Raw genomic sequence first — 23,295 nt, 5'->3', positions numbered from 1 at the left:
TAGTAATACTAAGACCCAATAAATTCTGTGGCCCAGACTTCTTGCCATGTATAGTACTGCTTTAAAGTAAAATAAAATTAGAACTTATCATGATTCTTGCAGATAATGAATGTTTCCTATATACTCTCTTAATATAGTGCCATCACTTATTTCAGATGCCCTTCTAGGTACACAGTTCAGTCATTGTGTAAAACAGTTTTTGTCTGTCTGTACACTGACTCTCCTCCTTTCCCTCACACATCTAGTTATCTCCCCGAGTGTTATATAAATTCCATCTTAGAAATGTTTCTCTAATCCATTCTTATCATTCATAGCCTAGATTATTACTTAGCTTTGTGCCACAAACATCACTTCCAGAGTTAGCTTTCCATTAAAATAAATCTGTTTTACTCATTTCCCAGCTTAATAACCTCTCTTAGCTTTCTGTTTGCTACTAAATGGATTAGATTTTATTGCATGGGTTACAAAGCCTTACATAGGCCCTTTCTGGTTTTTTGTTTGTTTGCTTTTTTCCATATACACCTTGTCCCTAAGCATTAACCCCTCCCTGCCCACATAATGGCACTTTCTAACAACACAACTTCTCCCTGGTTTTCAAATACTACAAGCTCTTTCATACCTTGACTCTTGCTTCAGTTTTAAATTTCCTCCTTTTCTATCCTCTGCAAGGTAAGCTTTTGTTTGCCCTTCAAAGCCTAGCTTAAAGATCACCTATAAGAAATAGCTAAGCTCTGAGCAGTTGTCTTTTCCTGTATTCCCATAGCACCAAGTTATGCCTCTTTAGGAGGGCTTATCTTGGATAGTAACATACCTGTTTACCTGTAGATTTCTCTCTAGATGGAGAATTCTTTGAAAGTTCTTAAATAGCTTTGAATCCTTGATGCCTAGTTCATTACCAGACATACATTAAGTCTTGTAGGGTACTGGACACCAGGAGAAAAACCAAAAACTAGATACAGAGTAAAGATTAGGAATCAAGCAAATATTAAAACCATCCTGGGAATCAAATTCACCAGTTTCAAAGCAAGAATCAATAAGATGCAAGTAAAACAAGGATAGGATCAAAAGTGTGATTTCGAAGTCAGACAAATGCTAGGAGAGATGAAATGCTTATGCTGTCGGTACTAGATGAAAGAAATATTTTCTTCTGGCAAAGCTGATAAACTGTTTGAGGCGATAAGAATTATAGACTTGAAACAGAAACAGTAGTAGACATTACATAATTTGTTGTTAAAGTTTACTTTAACAATAAACTTAAATGCTGAAGGAGTTGACGATCTGCTTCTAGAAAGTGTGAGCATGGAGCTTTGCCTCAGAAGATGGTTTACTGGTGGGTGGAAGAGAAAATGTCCTTTCAGTAGAGAGGAACAGTTCCAGATGAAGGCATGAAACTGTAAATGATCCTGCTGTGTTTGTTGGAACTAATTTTAACTATAGCAAAGGAGAATTTTATAAAAATTTCTTATCTTATTGCTAGGTAGGATAAGAAATTCATAGTAATAAAGATCCTTGAGAGAGTTTCTGAAAGAGTGACATTGTGAATGTTCAGTTACAGCATCACCTCTGCTGAACTTATGTTTGAGAAAGACACTGATTTGGTGTCTTTGGAAAGCATATCTGGGCAAAAATGAGCCATGTTGTAGTGGACTGTAAAGGTTTTTTACCAGAGTTTTTTTCCAGAGATGCTTTTTATAAATTGAAATTTGACCTGACTGTGTGGAACGTACTATCCTTATGAACAATTTCTTATGTTTGCATTCTTACAAATGTTTTCTTCTTTTAAAGTGTTAGTGACAGACAGTCTGCGGTAACTGAATCCTCAGGGGATACAGTATCCTTATTGAGGTGAAGTAAATTTGACATTTTTCTTCTCTGTTTTTCAAATCTTTGAAGCAATTCATGCAAACCTAGGTAGATTATAATAGCTGCATGCAAACACTATGATTTGAGGAATGTCACAAAGTCTTACTTACCTCAGCAGATATTAAGACCCTTGAAATGGCAAACTGGAGACCTGCCTCTTCAGATCTTGGGTTGTTTCACATTGTTTCTACAAGGAGCACACAAGCAGGGAGTCCTTGAATTTAAAGCAGATGATTAGTAAACTTGATTCTATCAGAAACTAGGGCATGATGCTAGGGCAGGAAAGGGATGGAGGTTACATTTCTGATAATGTCCCAGATCCTGATTTTAAGAAATTATTTTAAAAACTGTTTAATCTGCTAGAAATTTTGTAACAGTGTAGCATATTCAGAGAGCAGAAAGTCTGCATGAGTGATTGCCAAGTATAGAGCTGCTGCTGCTGCTGCTAAGTCACTTCAGTCATATCCGACTCTGTGACCCCATAGACGGCAGCCCACCAGGCTCCCCCATCCCTGGGATTCTCCAGGCAAGAACACTGGAGTGGGTTGCCATTTCCTTCTCCAGTGTGTGAAAGTGAAAAGTGAAAGTGAAGTCGTGTCCGACCCTTAGCAGCCCCACGGACTGCAGCCTACCAGGCTCCTCCATCCATTTGATTTTCCAGGCAAGAGTACTGGAGTGGCTTGCCATTGCCAGTGGAATGCTAAATGGAACCTTGGAAGTGGGTGGCTGATTTGGTGTGGAGGAGGTCACTGGAGATGAGGAATTAAGGGGCCAGGATGTTATCTGGTTTATTCATGTAAACATGGAAATAATTCATGGTAATGGCAGCACTCAGAAAAAGATCTGTGAGTGATGGGAAGTGCTTTGGAAGGATAACAAATGATTATGGAAAATAGTAAATGGTGATACGCCTCAATGGCATGAATCATCAAAAGCTGAGGTTTCCATGGAAACAGGATCCTGAAAGTGACATTAGGAAACAGGAAGTATAGAGACCCACCTGCGAAATCCCGAGATTCATGGAATGTGGAAGATGAAGCTAATCTCTACTCTAGGCCACGAACAGAGAAATGTTGTCCCCAGGGGAGAGCTAGACTTTAGACAAGGCATAGAAGTTGAGACTGGCATTCCAGAGCACACAGAAAGTTTGAGAATGTGGAGGGAACATTTTTGGTTGCATTAGCATTTACAGGGGTAAAAGTATAGATTTTAGGTGATGATAAACGAGCTGCCTAAGCTTAAGTGAACTTTTTTCCCTCTCAGTTTGCCCCTTTATAAATTGTAATAATACAAACTTTGCAGAATTGTCCAAAATTTCTGCCCCTTCCTATATTTCCAAATAATCTTACCTTTCCAAAAACCCCTTTTTTCAGAATCTATAATTGTGATATCTACCATCATGTATAAAAGAATTTTGAAATTTCTTCAGTTGAAAAGCCAGAAGGATCTTGATTTCTGAGTAAATGAAATCGAGAAAATAAATGATGGGAGAGCAGAAAGTCTTGACAACAAAAATCTTAGAGACCAAACATTAAGATGGGGTACTGAGCAAGGGGAACACCAAAGGAAACAGGCCGAAGTAGAAGCAGGTCCTAGATAGAGATTGAGACAAATCCTCTACCTTTTCCCATAGCGTTTCTAGTCTTCGCAGAACAAATCACAAGCTTTTGTGTTTCATTTAGGTCTCACAAAAATCTCTTATCTAAGTTGAAACGTGGAAGCCAACAACAAGATTTTAATAAGAAAGAGGAAAGAGTGGAAACTCTTCAAAGTAAGTACATTTATTACAGGTTTAGGAGTGGAGAATTGATACTTCCTTGAGAGCAGTCCAACCCTTGACCTAACACCTCAACACGCAGACATACTTCAGAAAATGAAAGCTGCTAGGGGATTAAATGCCTTGGGTTCATAGAGTTAATTAGAGGTGGTGCTTAATTTAGAAAGTTAGAGTTGGTGCTTGTTATTTATGGTAATATTTTGTAAAATCATTCTGAACACTTAGTGAATACTAAATACTTACAGAGGAGTACAGCATTAGGTTCTTTTGAGCCTCTGGTGACAGCTTTTTGGTCAACTGTTCAAAATATAACTTTGTTCTATGTGTTTTTGTTGAAAGACACCTTAATTAGTATATATTACTAATTCATTACTGGAGAAGGAAATGGCAACCCACTCCAGTATTCTTGCCTGGAGAATCCCATGGGCAGAGGAGCCTGGCAGGCTACGGTCCATGGGGTCGCAAGAGTCAGACACGACTTAACAACTAAACCACCACCACCATTGATTCATTAACATTGAACCCACAGCCAACAGTCCTGTAACTCATGCCTAAATGATGCTTATGTAACACACATACTTTTTTCTATAAGGAACATCATACGTAGCCTTCTTGCACTTAGGAACCCTAGATAGCACTTCCAGAATACACTTGGGAACCATTTTAAACAGCAAAATTACCTCCTGAAAGTGCAAAAATACAGCACTAAATAGACTGTAAAAAGAATTATTTCTAGTGTGGGAACTGAAATAGGAAGACAGAGCTTCACCTTGTTAAACCTCAGCTGGGAACATGACTCAGATATTTTGCCACTCTGTGCATGTCCACAAAAGCACTGCTAGTTTTGATTTTTGATTTACAGCTTTCAACAGGTAGGTGAATTTTCAAATACCAGAATCCATGACTGTTATGAGGATGGCTATATATAGAATCTAACTACTCTCCTTATTGCATTTAGTTTATTATCCTTATAAAAAACATTGCTAGATTAAAAAGACAACAGTAACCAAAAAAATCCTAAAAGCAGTCCATAATTATTTTCAGTTACAATTTGACTGTAAGTTCCTCCTTGGTATGCATTCATTCAAAAAATGTTTATTGAACCTATTGTGTTCTAACGCAAAGATTTTTAAATCTTTTTGACTCAAATCTAAATACTTAATGATCAATATAAAAATAGTGGATGTACCACCTGATGGCAGGTACATGGTAGACCTGCAGTAAAACTTTTTAAAAATTTTTATTGATGTATAATTGATTTACAGTGTTGTGTTAGTTTCAGGTGTACAGCAAAGTGAATCTGTTTTACAAGTACATATATACACTCTGTATTACATTGTTTTCCTATATAGACCATTGCAGAGTACTGAGTAGAGCTCCTTGTGCTGTAATATATGCAGTAAATATTAATTGAATAAATTTATTCATAGCAGATGGCCAGTGATAGGGCAAAGAAATACTTGGTTCATGTTGGTGCAAAGCTCCTAGGAATGACTAGGAATCAAAATTTTAATTTTAGTGTATGTGCTGCCAAAGTGAGCACTGGAGTCATAATTCTAAACTAAAATAATTGGGGGGTTTTTCCTGGACTTTTAATTTCATAATACAGAGCTCAGAGAAATGGAAGCATATACTTGTCTACACTGTAGTTGATCAGTAATTAGACTGATGAAGACCATAATCTCTTTGTAGAGTGGTTTGACAGTGACTGTGGATATTAAACAGGCTATCCTATGAGTTTTAGTACATTTCTTAACTTTTTGTTAGCTGTTAGTAATATATATGTGTGTGTGTGTGCGTGCGTGTGTGCGTGCATGCATGCACGCACATGCTTAGTCCATCAGTCATGTCCGACTCTTTACGACCCCATTGTCCATGCAAGTTTTCAGGCAAGAATACTGGAATGGGTTGCCATTTCCTCCTTCGGGGAATCTTCCTGACCCATGGATCAAACCCACATCTGTTGCATCTCTTGCATCACCTGAGTTCTATGCAAAAAAATTTCACCAGTAGTCAGTGAAATGATTAATATTTGAATTAGAAGCTTTTTACCCATAAACTCACTTAATCCTCAAAACAATCTAAATCAGTGCATTTGTTTTTTAATCACCCCCATTTTACAGATGAGAAAGCCAAGACAAAAAGAGGTTAAGTGTAGAAAGCCCTTGGTCATATAGATCATGAACAGAACCAGAGCCACAATAACATTTCTGACTTTTTAGAGCCCATCTCCTTAAATGCTGAGATAGATAAACTGCCTCAAGGGAAGGATAGAATCAAAGCAAATAAAAATTTATTAAAAAGTGATGAGGTTACAGATAAAAGGTTGTTGCTGAACGAAAAGATGCCAGGATTCTTGGCCTCCAGAGGAGAAGAATTCAATCCGGGGCCAGAGACAAGGCTTGATCGCTCAGCGCTTTTGTGTAATAAAGTTTTATTAAAGTATAAAGGAGATAGAGAAAACTTCTGACATAGGCATCAGAAGGGGACAGAAAGAGTACCCCCTGCTTTTCTTTAGCTGGATGTTATATAGTCACTGCTGCTGCTGCTAAGTCACTTCAGTCGTGTCCGACTGTGCAACCCCATAGACAGCAGCCCACCAGGCTCCCCCTTAAGGATCCTGGGATCCTTAAGGCAAGAACACTGGAGTGGGTTGCCATTTCCTTCTCCAATGCAGGAAAGTGAAAAGTGAAAGTTCAGTGGCTGAGCCGTGTACGACTCTTAGCGACCCCACGGACTGTAGCCCACCAGGCTCCTCCATCCATGGGATTTTCCAGGCAAGAGTACTGGAGTGGGGTGCCATTGCTTCTCCGTATATAGTCACTAGCAGTCTGTTAATGAAAGAAAGGAATGTCTTAAAACTCAGATTGGCATCAAGCCCTTCATCCATAAAATGCATTTTGGGATAATCTTGGCACCAGATGATTCATCCTGGGCCATAAAACGATTGATTTGAATCTTGTAGAAGGGCAGATTACCATACAAATAGTTTCATTTACATAGATTAGGGGAACAATATCTGAGTATAACATACTGGTTTGTCAAGTAGATTCTGAGCCATTAGGCAGAACCAACTTGAAGACAGAGTCTGGGGTAAATGCATAGTACATTAACATAGCTTAAGACAAACATTTCCATAAGAAAAATGCATTGGTTAACTCAGGGTTTGAGAATAGTTAACTTCAGGTGAAACCGGGTGTCATGGCAACACAGTATTTTAAGAGAAACCTCCTTTTAAATTTGTATAGAGAAGAAAAAAATATAAGAGAGATAAAAATGTCTGACACTTGCAGAGTGTTAGAATGGAGGCATTTGGAGACCCCTGGCCTTCCTGTCTGTTACCCTCTCACATATGTACTTAAAAGTATATTTACATTTAATTTTTAAGCGGTGAAACTGAAGGATTCAATGAAGTTCACATAAATGCTATCTCATAAGAAATATATCAGTAAACTATGATTCCTTCAAAATGAATAAACAATAAGAAATACTTTGATAGCTTGGGTCAGATTGCCTCTATAACAGTAAATATCAACTTTACTGATTGATTTCAGCTGTAATGGGTGAGATTAGCAAAAAAATAAAAGATTTGACTAAGTATAGTATTCTTTGGAAATACTCTTCCTCACAACTTTGCAGATTTTGTTTATTTTCTAACTTGATGAGTGTTGCTGTGGACAGTCTGATATCAACCTGACTTGCCTCCCTTTGTATATGAGTGGCCTTTTCTTCGTAGATGCCCAGTTTTTCTAATTTGTACGTTTAATGCTATAAATTGTCCTTTCATTACTGCCTTGTTTCATCCCTATATGTTGCATTTTTATTTTCATCAAAATATATTTTTTATTTCACTTGAGACTTTCCTCTTTGATCATCTGGACTTATTAAGAAGCTGTTTGTTAAATTTTCAAATATTTAAAGATATTCTAGGTATTTTTCTATTAATGATTTACAGTTAATTCTGTTCCAGCCTGAAGGTATACTTTGTAGGATTTCTTTTTCTTTATTAAGACTAGCTTTATGGCCTAGAATATGATCTATCTTGGTGACTTTTGATGTACACTTAAGAATGTGAATTCTGATATCGTTGAGTGTACAGTGTTATAAATGTCGATTAGGTCAAATTGATTCATAGTGCTTTTCAGAAGTCTCCGGCTGTGATTATGAATTTCTCTTCATTGTTAATCTGTTAATTTATTGTTTCTTTTTTGCCTTTTTAGTCCTCTAGCACCTGTTTGAACAATTCACAATATGAAAATCTCTGTTCATCACTGGTGTGGTTTCCATTAGCCTTACCAACACATATGGTCTCCCCCTGTAGTGATACCATATCGTCTGTATTACTGTAGTTTAGAAATAACTCAGTATGTGACAGAGTAATTTCCTTCATCATACTGTTACTCTTTAGGAACATCTTACGTATTCTTGGTGTTTTGTTCTTCCATATTGTCGGGGGTGGGAGGAAACTTCATAAAAGATCGCAAGCAGTGAGGCTCCTATCACTCCATAGGTGCCAAAAAGTGTACAACGAGATGTAATGGGCCGGAGCAGGACAGTCTGCTGCAGTACAGCAGGTTGTGTATGGCAATAGCATAGTTGTGCTGGTTTCCCTCACCAGGTCCCAAAGACAGCACAATGCGCCCAGGTGGATGCTGCACAGGCAGCAGGTTGTACTGCAAAGAGGAACTTGGGGCCAAGGGTACTTTTTGAGTAAGCGACAAGCAAAACGTTGTAGCTCCCTTCTCCAGGAGAGAGCATTTACATGGTGGTCAGCCTGTGGTTCCCATGACCTATTTAGGTACCTGACTGACTGCAGAAACTGTTTAGTAAAGTCTTAGCAAGAACTACAGGGATGCTCAGAGCTCATGATTAATTACCTCTCCTAAGACATCATTTTTGGGCTTCCCTGGTGGCTCAGAGGTTAAAGCGTCTGCCTCCAATGCGGGAGACCCGGGTTCGATCCCTGGGTCGGGAAGATCCCCTGGAGAAGGAAACGGTAACCCACTCCAGTATTCTTGCCTGGAGAATCCCATGGACGGAGAAGCCTGGTAGGCTACAGTCCACGGGGTCGCAAAGAGTCGGACACGACTGAGCAACAGAACGGAACGGAAGACATCATTTTAGAATAATCTTGTTAAGTTCTACAAAGAGCCCTGTTGAAATTTATTTGAAATTACATTGTAATAGATAATTTTGGAGAGCTGACACATTTATATTGTCTTCCTATGCACAAAAGCATTTCTCTATTTAGATTGTCTTCTGTTTTTCTTACAGCATGTATGTGTGTGTGTACACACTTACAAATATAGTAAAACTTTATAATTTACTGCATGTAGATGTTGACTACTTTTGCTAGATTTATCCCTAAGAATGTTTTATATTTTGTTACTATTGTAAATATTTTTTGATTATTTAAATATTTTAACTGTTGCTAATATACAGAAATACTGTTGAGTTTTGTTTATTGATCTTGTATGGAACCATCTTGCTAAACCCTTTTTTAATTCTGTGTGTAGATTCTTTTAGGTTTCTGTACAGTACAGTAGGGATGAGGGGCTCCAACTCTGTGCAGTCAACACATACTGCCATCTCTGCCTCAGAAACAAAGGGATTGATAAGTGACTTACCTGAGGGTAGGCAGCTGAAACAGGTGGCGTAAAATCAGAACTCAAACCCTAGTTCTTTTGATTCCACCTATTGTAATCTCTAATTGAACATGAAATGTTCTGCACATTTAAAAAGATTTGTAAAATGAAAACATAGATACTATATTTATTTTTAAAAATCTGTATAAGTGAACCTATATAGTTAAAAACCGCATCATTCAAAGATCAACTATATATAAACAATTTTCTTTCAATAATGACCATTCTGTTTCTTTTCAGTTGCATATACATTTATCTTACTAAACTGTAAATAACAGAGAAAGATTTATTTCTTACACTGTGTCAGATATTCCTTAAAAATTATTTTAAGAAACTACAATGATCCTATAAGGTAAATATTCCTTTTTTAGCAAATGATGTAAAGACAAGCATTGGGAGGTGAAATGACTTGTTCAAAGGCATGAAAGAATCAAGATTCAAAGCACATCCCCTCTGATTTCTTTTTTTCTTTTCTTTTTTTTTTTTTAGCAGCTCTGTAACTTTGACAATCAGCAGTTAGTCCTCATTCACACTATCTAGATTTTTTTTTAAGTGGTGGTAGATAAATAGGTAACTAATATATAAATCTTCTTTGATAAATCCTCATTACATTTTCTGAGACAACCGCACACAGCTAGATGGAGTATGAGACATTCCCTATTTTTTTGGCCCAGACAGCTTTGTTGAGCCAGTGTCAGTGCATCCATATGGAGTTCTCATCTCCTTCATGGCGTATTTCCAGATCTCTCTGAGTGCCAGAGGGACTTCTTTCTTTCATTTTGGCTGCACTGGGTCTTTGTTACTGTGTGCAGGCTTCAGGGTGACTCTAGTTGCGGTGTATGGGCTTCTCGTTGTGACTTCTCTGATTGCAGAGCCTGGGCTCAGGGCACCTGGGCTTAGCTGCCCACAGCATATGGGGTCCTCCCAGAGCAAGAATTGAACCCTCTGTCTCCTGCATTGGCACATAAATTCTCAATCACTGGACTACCAGGGAAGCCCCTACAGGTGCTTCTTGAAACCTACTCCATTGATATGTTTGTGGATGTTGATGGTGTCATCTCTGATCACCATCTCATTGATGGCAGAGTGCCCCTTCTTGCCACCCTCTGCAGGAGCGATTCTGCCAGGCCCTTGTTGGGAAAGAAACACATGCCCCCTGATTTTCAAAGGCTGATTTTTGCATTTATACCATACTGCTTCCAGATTCAAAGGAAAAAGATTAAACAGGTTTTTTTAATAGCTATAAAATAAATAGGAATTTCATGATAATCTTTAAAAATATCATTCTTTTAAAGTGGAACAGTTTTTGATGACAGTGTTTCTGCTTTTAGGTGGAAGAAAGAAAAAGAACAGTAGACGAGCCACTGAAAGTAAGAGAACACGTATTTTAAAAAGTCAGCCTGTAACTCCTGAAAAGCATCGCTCTAGGAAAAAACAGGTACTTGTTTATTTTAATTTAATAATGCTGAATGTATATTAAAGTCATAAGGAGTAATTGTGATTATTTCACATTATTTCTGTTCAACTGTAAAAAATCTTGAGAATAAAATGTTTCCTCTTTGCCAGAAAATGCCTGTTTAGAGTTCACTCACTTTTTAAAGATAATCTTAAGCTCAGTATTAATGACATTTATTTAGAATTATCCATCCTACAGTCCATTCATCAAATGTAGGGTAAAGCTTAAATCCACATGATAAACTTATTTTCATATCTTCCTAACAGAGGTTCAGTTTAAATAAGATTTTTGTGTGCTTTAAAAAAGGAGATACCATTTGATATAGAATTTTTCTGTTCAGAAAGCCAAGTCAGTTTTAGGACTCATTTGTTTTTCCTCTCAGTGATTATAGTCCTGTGCTATCTCTAGTTTCTGAAACCATTGTTTACTGTATTTTATCTGGTTGTCTAGTTGTTTGCAGTAGATGAGTAAATTATTTAAGATGATTTTCTTTTTTGATAAGCTATTTGCAAATGGTTCGTTGTTGATATGTTGGGATAGGATCAAGTCCTGGACCCTCCAGGTTGGTCTAAAATCCAGAAGTCTCTGCCTTATATATTTATCTTTCCCTGTGGTTCTTCTAAATGGAATTATAGGTGTTACTTAGAGATATACGTCAAGAAAACAGTTTCTCTTGTTTTTAATATTTGAAACAACATGTGGGATATCAACTGCACAATTAAAGAATAGAATATAGGTGATATTGTCTATCACTATTTATTATGCCAAAAATTCTGTGTCTGGTTTTATTTTTAGCTTTCTACTGTTGGCATTTTGGTGGGATAACTTGTTAGATGAGCGACCAATTTTATCTTATTTTGTATTGAGATTTGGATTCTTTAAAAATTTTGATTGCAGTAGTCTTGGACAGTTTCTTTCTCCTGCATTTGTATGTTAAACAAACAAAGGTGTTTTTGCCTGTCTTATCACAATTTAAAAAGAGGCCTTCCTTTGTAAATTTATTCAGAAGAAAAGTAAGTAGCTTTCAACAATACTTTTTTCCCATGGATGGTATGTAATGGGAATTATTATACAGTATTTTTAAATTATAAATGATATCATTGTTTAATATACATCATCTGTTTTATTTTAAAACATGTCTACACTACACTGAGCACCAAATGCAGGTATGACCAGGAAGCAAACCCACAGTCCTGTCTCAGCAGCAGTGAGTTCAGTCTGTGTCTTGAGGTCAACTGTTATTTTTCACAGTAAGAGAAAAAAGATAGGAAAGATGAAAAGAACGTTATTCCCAACTCCTGCTGAGGAATCTGAGTGATGAACTGGATGGATATTTCAGTTTATAAAGCTCTTCAAAGCCCCTTCTCTCAGTCAGATGATGTTTAAATATGGACCCTAGGGTGGGAGACCAGCTGGACTTGAGCAGCACAAGGGCATACTGTTTAAAATAACATCCACATGTTACTGCAGACAATGGGAGGAATGGACTGTGCTCTCAGACTAATAGTTTACTCTTTCCTGTTTTATGAACCCATAAAGTTTAGAGGATATCAGAACTGCACCACCACAATCGTGACACAACATCTGCTCAGTATAAAAACTTTGTTTAGGGGGAAAAATTCAGTTGGCCCTTGGGAAAAAATGTCCTATGTTGGATGGTGCCAATACATGATACTCAGTTGTGAACCCACAAGAATATCTGCTTTATAATGAAGACTAGAAATCAGGTCTCTAAATCCAGCTGCTTTTTTTAAAAATTAGTATTTTATATGATTATGTTTGCCTCCCATATCTTTCCTCTGAGGCAGAAAGGAAACGGGTAGAAAACTGGTAGGTTCTATTCTCAGAGATGCACACAAGGTTTCTTTCTGTTTGGGGACGACGATGGTTCTCAGTTTCTAAACAGTTGAGCCTCTGGCAGCTTCCTCAGCATCATGGTCTGAGATATCCATATTCCTGAACAAAGCCAATCTGAAGGTTTTTGTGTCATGGGAGAGAGAGGTCACCACTTTAGCTCTGACTTTCTCTCATCTGAGAGAAATAAAGGGGGTAGGTAGGAGCAGACCTTTGAGTCATCAAGTCATTGCTGGAGAATACAGTAGAGCAAGCCGATAGCTTGCCTGGTGGCCTTGTAAGGAACAATCCCTTCTCCAAAGTATAGACTTATTATTTATCAGATAAAATAGATGCCTTTGAAATGATTTACATGGACCAGTGGAAGATAGTTGCTCATTACATATTTCAAAGTTTCGATTTTTGACTTGATTATTCACACCAAATCAGGCTTTAAAAATAGACCCAACTAGGCTAGAATGTATACATTTCAATAGATAAGTGCAAAATGCCTGTGCCATTTACTGACATATAGTGCTATACTAGATCCAAGGACTCTTGGTGTAAATAAACGATACCATTTTTAAAGCATTGGGTTTTTTTCTAAAAGGCATTAAAAATGATATGCAATTTTTAAAAAGTTGTATAACTTTTTAGCCTTAAGGAAAGAAAAGATTGGTGCATTTTAATTTGTCCTATGCTGTCTATTGGAGAAGGAAATGGTAACCCACTCCAGTATTCTTGCCTGGAGAATCCCATGGACAGAGAAGCCTGGTAGGCTACAGTCCACGGGGTCGCAAAGAGTCGGACACGACTGAGCAACGGAACGGATGCTGTCTGTACTCTTGAGTTATGGGCATGGCTAGATTTAATTTTATTTTTCTCAAGAAAAGCAAAAGACAAAAGAGAATAGTACCAAGGGCACAGTTTTTGCTTTTGTCCTGAAATACATTATCTTAAACTCTTAGTTAATCATGTGTCATTATGAAAGGAATCTAGTATAATAGGTCACCTGTACAAAATAAAGAAATGAAAGAGTTTTAAGCAAAAAAGTAGACTTATGAAAGTGTTCTGTCCTTATAACTTCTTTCTAATCTTAACACTGATAAGTCCATTGTGCCACTTATTCAGTTCCATCTATGAACAATAGAGACTGACCTCTTTAAATTTTCTAAACTTTTATTTTTGTTTTTGGCTACGCTGTGTGGCTTGGGTGATCCTAGTTCCCCAACCAGGGATGGAAGAGTATAGTTTCTGTTTGCTATATGATTACTGATATATTCCATATGGTGTTTTTTAAGACTCTCCCCTTTTTTAAATCATAGATGAAATTAAGCAAGGACTATAAAAAAAAAGCATTCAGATCAAACAAAATAATCCATAATCATGAAGTAACAATAATATATCAAGTTATGGTTTCTCCTTTTCAATAGAAGAAAAAAAATTAAATGTTTAATGTTAAACATTGTGTTTTTCAATTAACTTTTACTGGCAAAATTATAACTTCTAGATCAGAGGTTGACAGACTTTCTATAAAGGACTAGGCAGTGAGCCATATACAGTTTCTGTCACATATTCTTCTTTTCATTGAAAATAACTTTCTAAAATGTAAAAACCATTGGTTAGCTCCTGTAGTGTACAGGGGGCAGTAGCCTGCCTAACCCTTGCTGTATATGATCCACTGGAAGTACCATTTAAACTTTGGTTGCACTCAGGAATCTAAATGGTATTCAAGCAGAGAATGTTATTTCTTCAGAGAAATGGGCTTTTGTATTTTATCAGATATCATCTGTGTTTTCTATTAAATATTACTGATATTAAAACAAGGAAACAGTGCTATGTATATTAGATTTGCATAAATCAAAGGCTGATTTTTAAAAGAAGATAAATGTGTGGCAGCTTCTTACACAACAAAAATTCTTAACTTGAAGGACCATAAAATTGATAGGTTTTCTTAAGGGGATTCTAAATGGCTCCTGAAATTTCATGTAAAATTTTATGTACCTTCACTTGTCTGCAAAATGGATCCGTAGCTTTCATCACATTCTCAAAAGATTTACGTGAACCCAGAGATTAATCAGTAAGTACATCCCTCTCCCTTTTAAACTCCTTACTGCACACATGCAGAATTTATATCTCCTTTGGTTTTGTGTCAGTTAGTAATGAGCAGTGTGGTGAGGCTTTTAGGAGAGGTGACTGGTGAGGGAAGCAGGCTGGCTTCTCAGGACAGAAGGTCAGGACAGATGTCGGTCTTTGTCTAGCGGGTGAGTAGCCTTACACTTGTAGGCAGCACCATTGCTGATAGGTGACAGCTCAAACAAACTTCTGCAGGAGGTATGATGATGCTCACTGCCAGTTTTATGGCATTGAGTCGTACACAAGATAATTTTGATCTCGTGTTTGTCTACAAGCACCTTGAGTTTCTTTTTGGTATGTCAGACAGTTGAGCTGGATTCTTTTTTTTCCTCTTTTTTTAAATTGCCATCTTGTTATTGTTCAGTCATTAAGTAATGTCCAGCCCTTTGTGACCCCATGCACTGCAGCACACCAGTCTTCTGGCCTTGATTTTCTCAGAGTTTGCGCAAACCATGTCCATTGAGTCAAGTGATGCCATCCAACCATCTCATCCTCTGTTGTCCCCTTCTCCTCTTGCCCTCAATCTTTCCCAGCATCAGGGTCTTTTAGCTCCTCACATCAAGTGGCCAAAGTTTTGGAGCTTCGGCATCAGTCCAGTATTCCAATGAATATTCAATTGCCATCTTAGCCATTTTAAAGTGTATAGTTAAGTGTCATTAAACACTTCCTGTGCTACCATTACCACCATTCATCCACAGAGCTCTTTTTACAAAACTGAAACTCTGTACCCATTAAACAGTAACACCTCATTCACCCCGCCCCCACAAGCATCTGGCAACCAACTTTCTACTTTGTCAATTTGACTATTGTAGGTACCTCATATAAGTGGAAATCTACAGTATTTTTTCTTTTGTATTTGACTCCTTGCACTTAGCATAATGTCCTCATTTACCTTGAGGACAAGATAAATATCACTTCCATTGTAGTATGTGTCAGAATCTTCCTTTTTTAAGGCTAATAATATTGTATTTATATACCACTTTTTGTCTGTCATGTGTAATACTGCTGTCAGCAGGGGTGTGCAAATTTCAAGTCTCTGCACTTAGTTCTTTTGGCTGTATACAAAAGAAAATAGAATTTTACTCACAGCTAAGGTTGTTGGGTCACATGATGCTTTTAATTTTTAAGGAACCACCACACTGTTTTCCCTAGCAGTCACACAAGTTTTCATTCCCACCAGTAGCACAGAAGAGATCCAGTTTCTCCACATCCTCACCAGCACATGTTATTTTCTGTGTTTGGTTGTTTGTTTCATGGTGTACCTCCTAATGGGTTTGAGGCAATATCTTCTAGGATTTTGGATTTGCTTTTCCGTAATGATTAAGTGACATTGAGCATGTTTTCAAGTGCTTATTGGTTATTTATATATCTTTCTTGGAGAATTGTCTACTCAAGACCTTTATTCATTTCAAAAATGTATTTGTAGTAAAGCATAGCATAAAATTTGTCACCTTAATTGTTTTTTAAGTGTATGATTCACTGGCATTAAATGCATCCACCTTGTCGTACAACAGCCTCCAGAGCTTTTTCATCTTGCGAAACTGAAACACTATGCTCATTAGACAGCCCCCTATTTCCCTTCCTCCCGTTCACGTCAACCATCATTCTTCTTTCTGTTTCTGGGAATCTGACTACTGTAGATATTCACGTAAGTGAAATCATACAGTATTTGCCCTTTCATGACTGATGATGGATGAATTTTTAAACCAAATGTGAGTCAGCTGGGGAAATCATTCATAGTTCACAGACAGTAAATAATCATTCAGATGACTGTACATATTACTCCTCAGCATGTCATCAGAAGGAATAGTTAGTTGGTCACCTCTAGCAAATGCCAAGTATCAGTAATCTTTTTCTATGTATAATACTGGATTTGATTTTAAAATTTTTTCAATCATTTTCTCCAAAAACAAAATAATATATCTTTAATTAGTTTGTGTTAGTTGTGTTCTCAGAAATCTATTGGAGAAAGTGAGAAGATTTGAGTTTTATGTGTGTGTGTACTTTGCCCAACATAGAACAGGGTTTTCACTGAGTTCATTAGGGAAGAATTAAATATTCATGAGTTCTATTTGGTATTATGTGAATCCTACACATCTCTAAGGCTTCCCAGGTGGGCACTAGTGGTAAAGAACTCGCCTGCCGGTGCTGGAGACACAGGAGACTCAGGTTCAATCCCTGGGTCGGAAAGATCCCCTGGAGGAAGAAATACTCCAGTATTCTTGCCTGGAGAATTCCATGGACAGAGGAACCTGGCCGGCTACAGTTCATGGGGTCGCAAAGAGTTGGACATGACTGAGCACGCATGAGAGAGAGGAAGAGGGAGAGAGGCACATCTCTAATCTTTTAACAGCTGTAGAATTTTAAGAGACATTGTGGGCTTAAGTCAGACAAATTGGGTTTGTGTTTAGTTCTCACACCTTATAGCTGTCTGATTTGGGGCAGCAGTCATAGTGTGTCATGTAAAATGAACAGTAATATAGTCAGGACCCTTGACAGTAGCACCACAACAAGCTCTTACAGAAATCTAAGATATGTTCACAGAATTTCTTCCCTCATTAAGAAACTGTAACATACTTGTTTTTAAAAATTTGTATTTAGATATGTTAAAGAATTGTTTCTGTGAATAACTGTTCTACTTTTTATCCACTTTTGACAGATGTTAACTAGACTTATTGTGATGATCATTTCACAGTATATATGAATACTGGATCATTATATTGTACACCTGAAACTAATGCTATTGTCAAGAACTGGCTCTGTGATTAACTATCCTGCTTTTCATCAAAAGGCATGGCTTTGGGAAGAAGACAAGAATCTGAGATCTGGCGTGAGGAAATACGGAGAGGGAAATTGGTCTAAAATACTGTCACATTATGAATTCAACAACCGAACAAGCGTCATGTTGAAAGATAGATGGAGGACTATGAAGAAGCTAAAACTGATCTGTTCAGACAGTGAAGACTGAGAGTGTTTGCAGAGCTTGATGAGATGACAGTTTAACACTCTAATCACTGCATGTTGTTTGAAAGTTGGTCATTAATGTAGTTTAAAATTCTATTTAAAGCATTACAGTATTTTTTCTGTGGCACAGTCATTCAGTATGAGGATTTGTGCTGTAAGAGCATTACCATCATTGTATTCTTCAAGAATCTTTTTCCTTTGATTAAAAAAAAAAAATTTATTTGAACCCTAGTGCTTTTCAATCCTCCTACCTCCAAAGGCTATTCCAATAAAAAAGTGAAAGCCTGATTAGAGGGAAAATATATTGTTGTTAACCTGCTGTATATGTGTGGGCTGACTTCAACTCTGTGCCACACATAAAAGTGAAGTTTCTAAATCAGTGAATAAGAGGCCTTTGACATAAGGAGTAATGATCTATGACCTTAATATATTAATTACTAACACATTTGCTTATAGAATGATAAATGTACAAAGTAATCTATGAGATATACTTAAATTTTCCTTTTAAGTAGTTTCACATAAAGGAAAAAACTTGAAATGTAATACCCATAGGACAAAGTTTATACTGCTACCAAGAATAGCTTATGTTTCACTGAGGCACATTTGACTTTGGTTCTGGTGTTAAAACTTTGACAGAGATAGTTTAAATAAAGCTTATTTATAACCTGGTGCCATAAATATCAATTTCTCCGATATTTTCATTTAATTAGATAAATATCGGGCTTAAATGGCATTCTGTAAATGTTTAAATTGACTTTAAACATAATCATTTTAACATCTATGATAAATAGTAAATACATAAGATCCTGCACACCTTATTAGACAATTTTTGAGTTTTTACCAACATATTCTTTAGAGAATTTTGTCAAAAACTAGAATTATTTAGCATTTTGAGTTATGTATGTTTTATTAACAAGTATGTGAAAATGCTTAAGTATTTGCATAAAAAATTAAATGATTTTTTTGTTATTTGTTTTTCTTATTAAAGTTTTATACATTACTTTCTCATTGTTCCTGAGTTTGTTGTCTTACATGTATAATAAATTAAAATGTGGATAATGTTCCCTGATTCTATCTGTCCTACTACAGTACTGGTCAGTGTCATTGTGTTTACTGCAGATATTTCAATGATCAATGCCAAAGCTGATGGCTTTTATTTATGAGCCAAAATAAACCAGTTTGTCAACCTCTTTCCAAACACCCTAAATCATCAAATCTAAACTAATAGGAGCTAGTAGCTCAGTTGGTAAAGAATCTGCCTGCAGTGCAGGAGACCCAGGTTCGATACCTGGGTTGGGAAGATCCCCTGGAGAAGGAAATGGCAACTCACTCCAGTATCCTTGCCTGGAAAATCTCATGGACATAGGAGCCTGATGGGCTGCAGTCCGCGGGGTCGCAAAGAGTCGGGCACGATTGAGTGACTAACGCACACAAACTGATAGGAACTGTAAGATGCTCAGTTATTTCATGTGCCACTAAAAAAGATCACTATGAATTATGCTATAATTTGGTGTTTTCTTATTTAGAATTTTATTTTTAATTAAAGAACTGTTATAGATTTATGTAAGCATAGATTTTTATTGTAAACTTGTGGACACATAAAAAGGAAAAATGAAATAAATTGGGTTATTGTATTCCTAAATGCTTCCTCATTTTTATCTGAATATTTTGAATTTTTAAACTGAAATTTGTTCAGACATCTAGACTCACATACAGTTGTAAGAAATAATAGGTCCTTGTACACCTGCTCCAGCTTTCAGTTTTACCTGGATTTTCCCAGTCTTGTACCTTGTGTGTACGGTGTATGCAATTCCAAACAATTTATCATTTGTGTAGGTGCATGTATCTACCACAGGCAAGATATTCCAACACCGTGAGGATCCCTTCTGTTGCCACTCATCTCTCTCCTACATCATTCCTCCAACCCTTGGCAACCACTAATCTGCCCTTCACTTCTAAAACAATCATTAAAAAGGTTGCATAGAGAGTGACAAAGTGGGGAGTTCCAGAGAGCCTTCCTTTTTCTGAAGCAAATATTAAGCTGGCAAAAAAAAAACTTAGAAAACTTTTTGAAATGAATCTAATAAATGGGGAGTGCTCAGTGAAAAAAAGAGGCTGCTAAATTGTAGAGCATTCTGGTGGTTTTCCGTACCCTGCTCTCAAGCAGTGATCTGTGTTGTCAGGGTGCAGTGTGATGATGTGGGAGAGGCCAACACTGACCTTGTGCTCAGGATTGTGGTGGGGTGTTTCCATGTCTGGCAGTTCCCTGAGGGTTCAGAGATTTGCCTTTGTTTTGCCCCCTCTGAACTCATGGGCTTTAAAAGTAGTGCCTATATCTGCCTGGGGTCAGGGACAGCAGACACATTGAAGAGCCTGGAGAAGAAAGTCAGTTCAGTTGCTCAGTAGTGTCCAACTGCGACCCCATGGACTGCAGCATGCCAGGCTTCCCTGTCCATCACCAACTCCCAGAGCTTGTTCAAACTCATGTCCATCAAGTCGGTGATGCCTTCCAACCATCTCATCTTCTCATACCCTTCTGCCTTCAATCTTTCCCAGCATCAGAGTCTTTTCCAATGAGTCAGCTCTTCCCATCAGGTGACCAAAGTATTGGAGCTTCAACTTCAGCATCAGTCCTTCCAATGAATATTCAGGACTGATTTCCTTTAGGATGGACTGGTTGGATCTCCTTGCAGTCCAAGGGACTCAAGAGTCTCTCCAACACCGCAGTTCAAAAGCATCAATTCTTTGGCGCTCAGCTTTATAGTCCAACTCTCACATCCATACATGACTACTGGAAAAACCATAGCTTTGACTAGATGGACCTTTGTTTGGAAAGTAATGTCTCTGCTTTTTAATATGCTGTCTAGGTTGGTCATAGCTTTTCTTCCAAGGAACAAGCATCCGTTAATTTCATGGCATCTTTTAATTTCATAATTAAGGTACATGGTAGGTAAAGGCTTTGAAAGTCGTGAGTAAATCAGAGAATCCAGAAGACCAGGCACCTGTGTCCAGGACTAGGCTCAGTCTCAGGAAAGACCTGGAAGCACGCTCGGCTTCTATGCTGTGTGATCTTTAGGCTTCTTAAGTGCCGGAGATGGAGGCTAAGGCAGAGTTAGTTATAGGTGGCTTGGTTCAGCGTTGAATGAGTTAACCCAACTCAGAGCCAAGCTACAAAGGTTAAGAGAGTATCTTGTTTTTTTCCTTAATTGATTAATTAATTTTATTTATTTTTTATTTCTCTAGTTGGTGTGAGTGTGAGCAGGGGCTACCTTCTAGTTGCAGAACACAAGCTTCTCATTGTGGTGGCTTCTCTTGTGGAGCATGGCCTTAGACACGTGGGCTTATACATGGGCTTAGTTCCCCCATGCATGTGGGATCTTCCCAGACCAGGGATTGACCCCATGTCCCCTGCATAGCCAGGTGGATTCTTAACTGCTGGATCACTAGGGAAGTCCTGTTTTTGATTTAAGGAAATGAACTACTATGTATTCTTTGTCTTTTTTCCCCCCACTCAACGTAGTCATGTTGTATATAGCCATACTTGTTCATTTGCATTTCTACAAAGTAAGGTTATACAATTCAGTTCAGTCGCTCAGTTGTGTCTGATTCTGCGACCCCATGAACTGCAGCACACCAGGCCTCCCTGTCCATCATCAACTTCTGGAGTCCACCCAAACCCACGACCATTGAGTTGGTGATGCCATCCAAACATCTCATCCTCTGTCGTCCCCTTCTCTTCCTGCCCTCAATCTTTCCCAGCATCAGGGTCTTTTCAAATGAGTCAGCTCTTCGCATCAGGTGGCCAAAGTATTGGAGTTTCAGTCCTTCCAATGAATATTCAGGACTGATTTCCTATAGGATGGATTGGTTGGATCTCCTTGCAGTCCAAGGGACTCTCAAGAGTCTTCTCCAACACCACAGTTCAAAAGCATCAATTCTTTGGCGCTCAGCTTTCTTTATAGTCCAATTCTCACATCCATACATGACCACTGGAAAAACCATAGCCTTGACTAGCCAGACCTTTGTTGACAAAGTAATGTCTCTGCTTTTTAATACGCTGTCTAGGTTGGTCATAACTTTCCTTCGAAGGAGTAAGCGTCTTTTAATTTCATGGCTGCAATCACCATCTGAAGTGATTTTGGATCCCAGAAAAATAAAGTCAGCCACTGTTTCCACTGTTTCCCCCTCTATTTGCCATGAAGTGATGTGACTGGATGCCATGATCTTAGTTTTCTGAATGTTGAGTTTTAAGCCAACTTTTTCACTCTCCTCTTTCACTTTCATCAAGAGGCTGTTTAGATCTTCTCTTTCTGCCATAAGGGTGGTGTCATCTGCATATCTGAGATTATTGATATTTCTCCCAGCAATCTTGATTCCAGCTAGTGCTTCCTCCTTATACCACAACTATTTGATTTGTAGAAATAAATGAAGCCACTCAAAAATGAAAACAAATAGGCTGTTTATTCAGAGCTTGCTATAGCAAGAAAGCCAGCCACCATCACCTGTGTTTGGCAGAGATGCAGGCAGATGTTTATAGTGGGAAAGCTTTGTAGTCAAAAACAGGCTTCAGGCATGCTCTGATTGGAGCTTGTTGGCATGAGGAAGCTGGAGGCCGGCCAGCTAGCAGCAGGCATCTTAAATGATTGTTTTGGGGAACATAGTTGGCTTTCTCTGCTCTTAAGTTGAAAGTAGGGACAAAAAAATTGGGATGTTGGTAGTCATCAACTGAGTCCTGCCCATTCTGGGTAGATAGCTTTGGGAATTCAGTTCCTCTTTCTAAACTGATTGCCACAGAGGTTATGGCTCAGCATTGTCATGTAAGTTCTGCCCATTGTCAATTTTTAAATTCATTCTCTGAGTTTCTAGTTTATGCCTGCAAGGCTTTTCCAATTTACATGAAGTGTAATATTAAGAATAATATTAGGGACTTCCTGGTTGTGCAGTGGCTAAGACTGCCCTTCCAATGCAGAAGGCCCAGGTTTAATCCCTTGTCAGGAAACTAGGTCCCAAATGCCACAGCTAAGAGTTCACATGCCACAACTAAGACCCAATGCAGCTGAATAAATGTTTAAAGAGGAATAATATTAACTGTTACATTTATTATAAAATATTAGGTATGATACTGTAACCCCTAGAGCAACCATTTAAAAAATACACATATATAACTAATATATAAATTGAAATAGAAAAATTATTTAAATAATCCCTAAGAAAGCAAAAGCAGGGAGAAGGTGGAACAGGAAGCAAAAACCAACAAAACCACAAGGACTAACAAAAAAACAAATGGTGCTCCTGAATGCAACCACACAAATAATTACATTAAGTGTCAATGATCTAAGCCAGGGTAAGCAAGCTTTCTGTAAAGGGCCAGATGAAATATTTTAGGCCTTGTGGGCCACTGGGTTTCTGTCAACTCTGCTTGAAATGGTCCATAGACATAAACATGCAAATGAATGGGCGTGACTGTGTTCCAAAGAAATTATATTTACGAAACTACAGGCAAGATTTAGCCTGCAGGTTGTAGTTTGCTGACCCATGACTTTGAGTTCAAGATTTTGTTTTCTTCCTCTGAACTATGTTGGACTTTGTTCTGATAGGCAGTTAATTCCAAATCTGGGAAC

General features: G+C 37.8%; 1 protein-coding gene across 2 annotated transcripts in view; it reads left to right on the top strand.

The window, feature by feature from the left end:
- Window positions 1-18,674, top strand: part of TERF1 (telomeric repeat binding factor 1) — a 41,862-nt gene extending 23,188 nt beyond the window's left edge. The window contains exons 7-10 of one of the 2 annotated variants that reach the window (XM_055432013.2): window positions 1,786-1,845; window positions 3,546-3,634; window positions 10,617-10,723; window positions 17,502-18,674. In XM_055432013.2, the coding sequence (XP_055287988.2) occupies window positions 1,786-1,845; window positions 3,546-3,634; window positions 10,617-10,723; window positions 17,502-17,678 (433 nt within the window). In that variant the 3' untranslated portion in view covers window positions 17,679-18,674. The remainder of the gene's footprint in view (window positions 1-1,785; window positions 1,846-3,545; window positions 3,635-10,616; window positions 10,724-17,501) is intronic. The other variant, XM_088844797.1, reaches the window with a different exon arrangement.
- The last annotated feature ends 4,621 nt before the right edge of the window (window positions 18,675-23,295 follow it).

This window comes from Moschus berezovskii, chromosome 16 (genome assembly GCF_049115385.1).
Source record: "Moschus berezovskii isolate FMDL1 chromosome 16, NW_MosBer_1.0, whole genome shotgun sequence".
In the NCBI taxonomy this organism is placed as follows: Eukaryota; Metazoa; Chordata; class Mammalia; order Artiodactyla; family Moschidae; genus Moschus; species Moschus berezovskii.
Note: the sequence above shows the minus strand (reverse complement) of the source record. Positions and strands in the feature narration are given on the sequence as shown.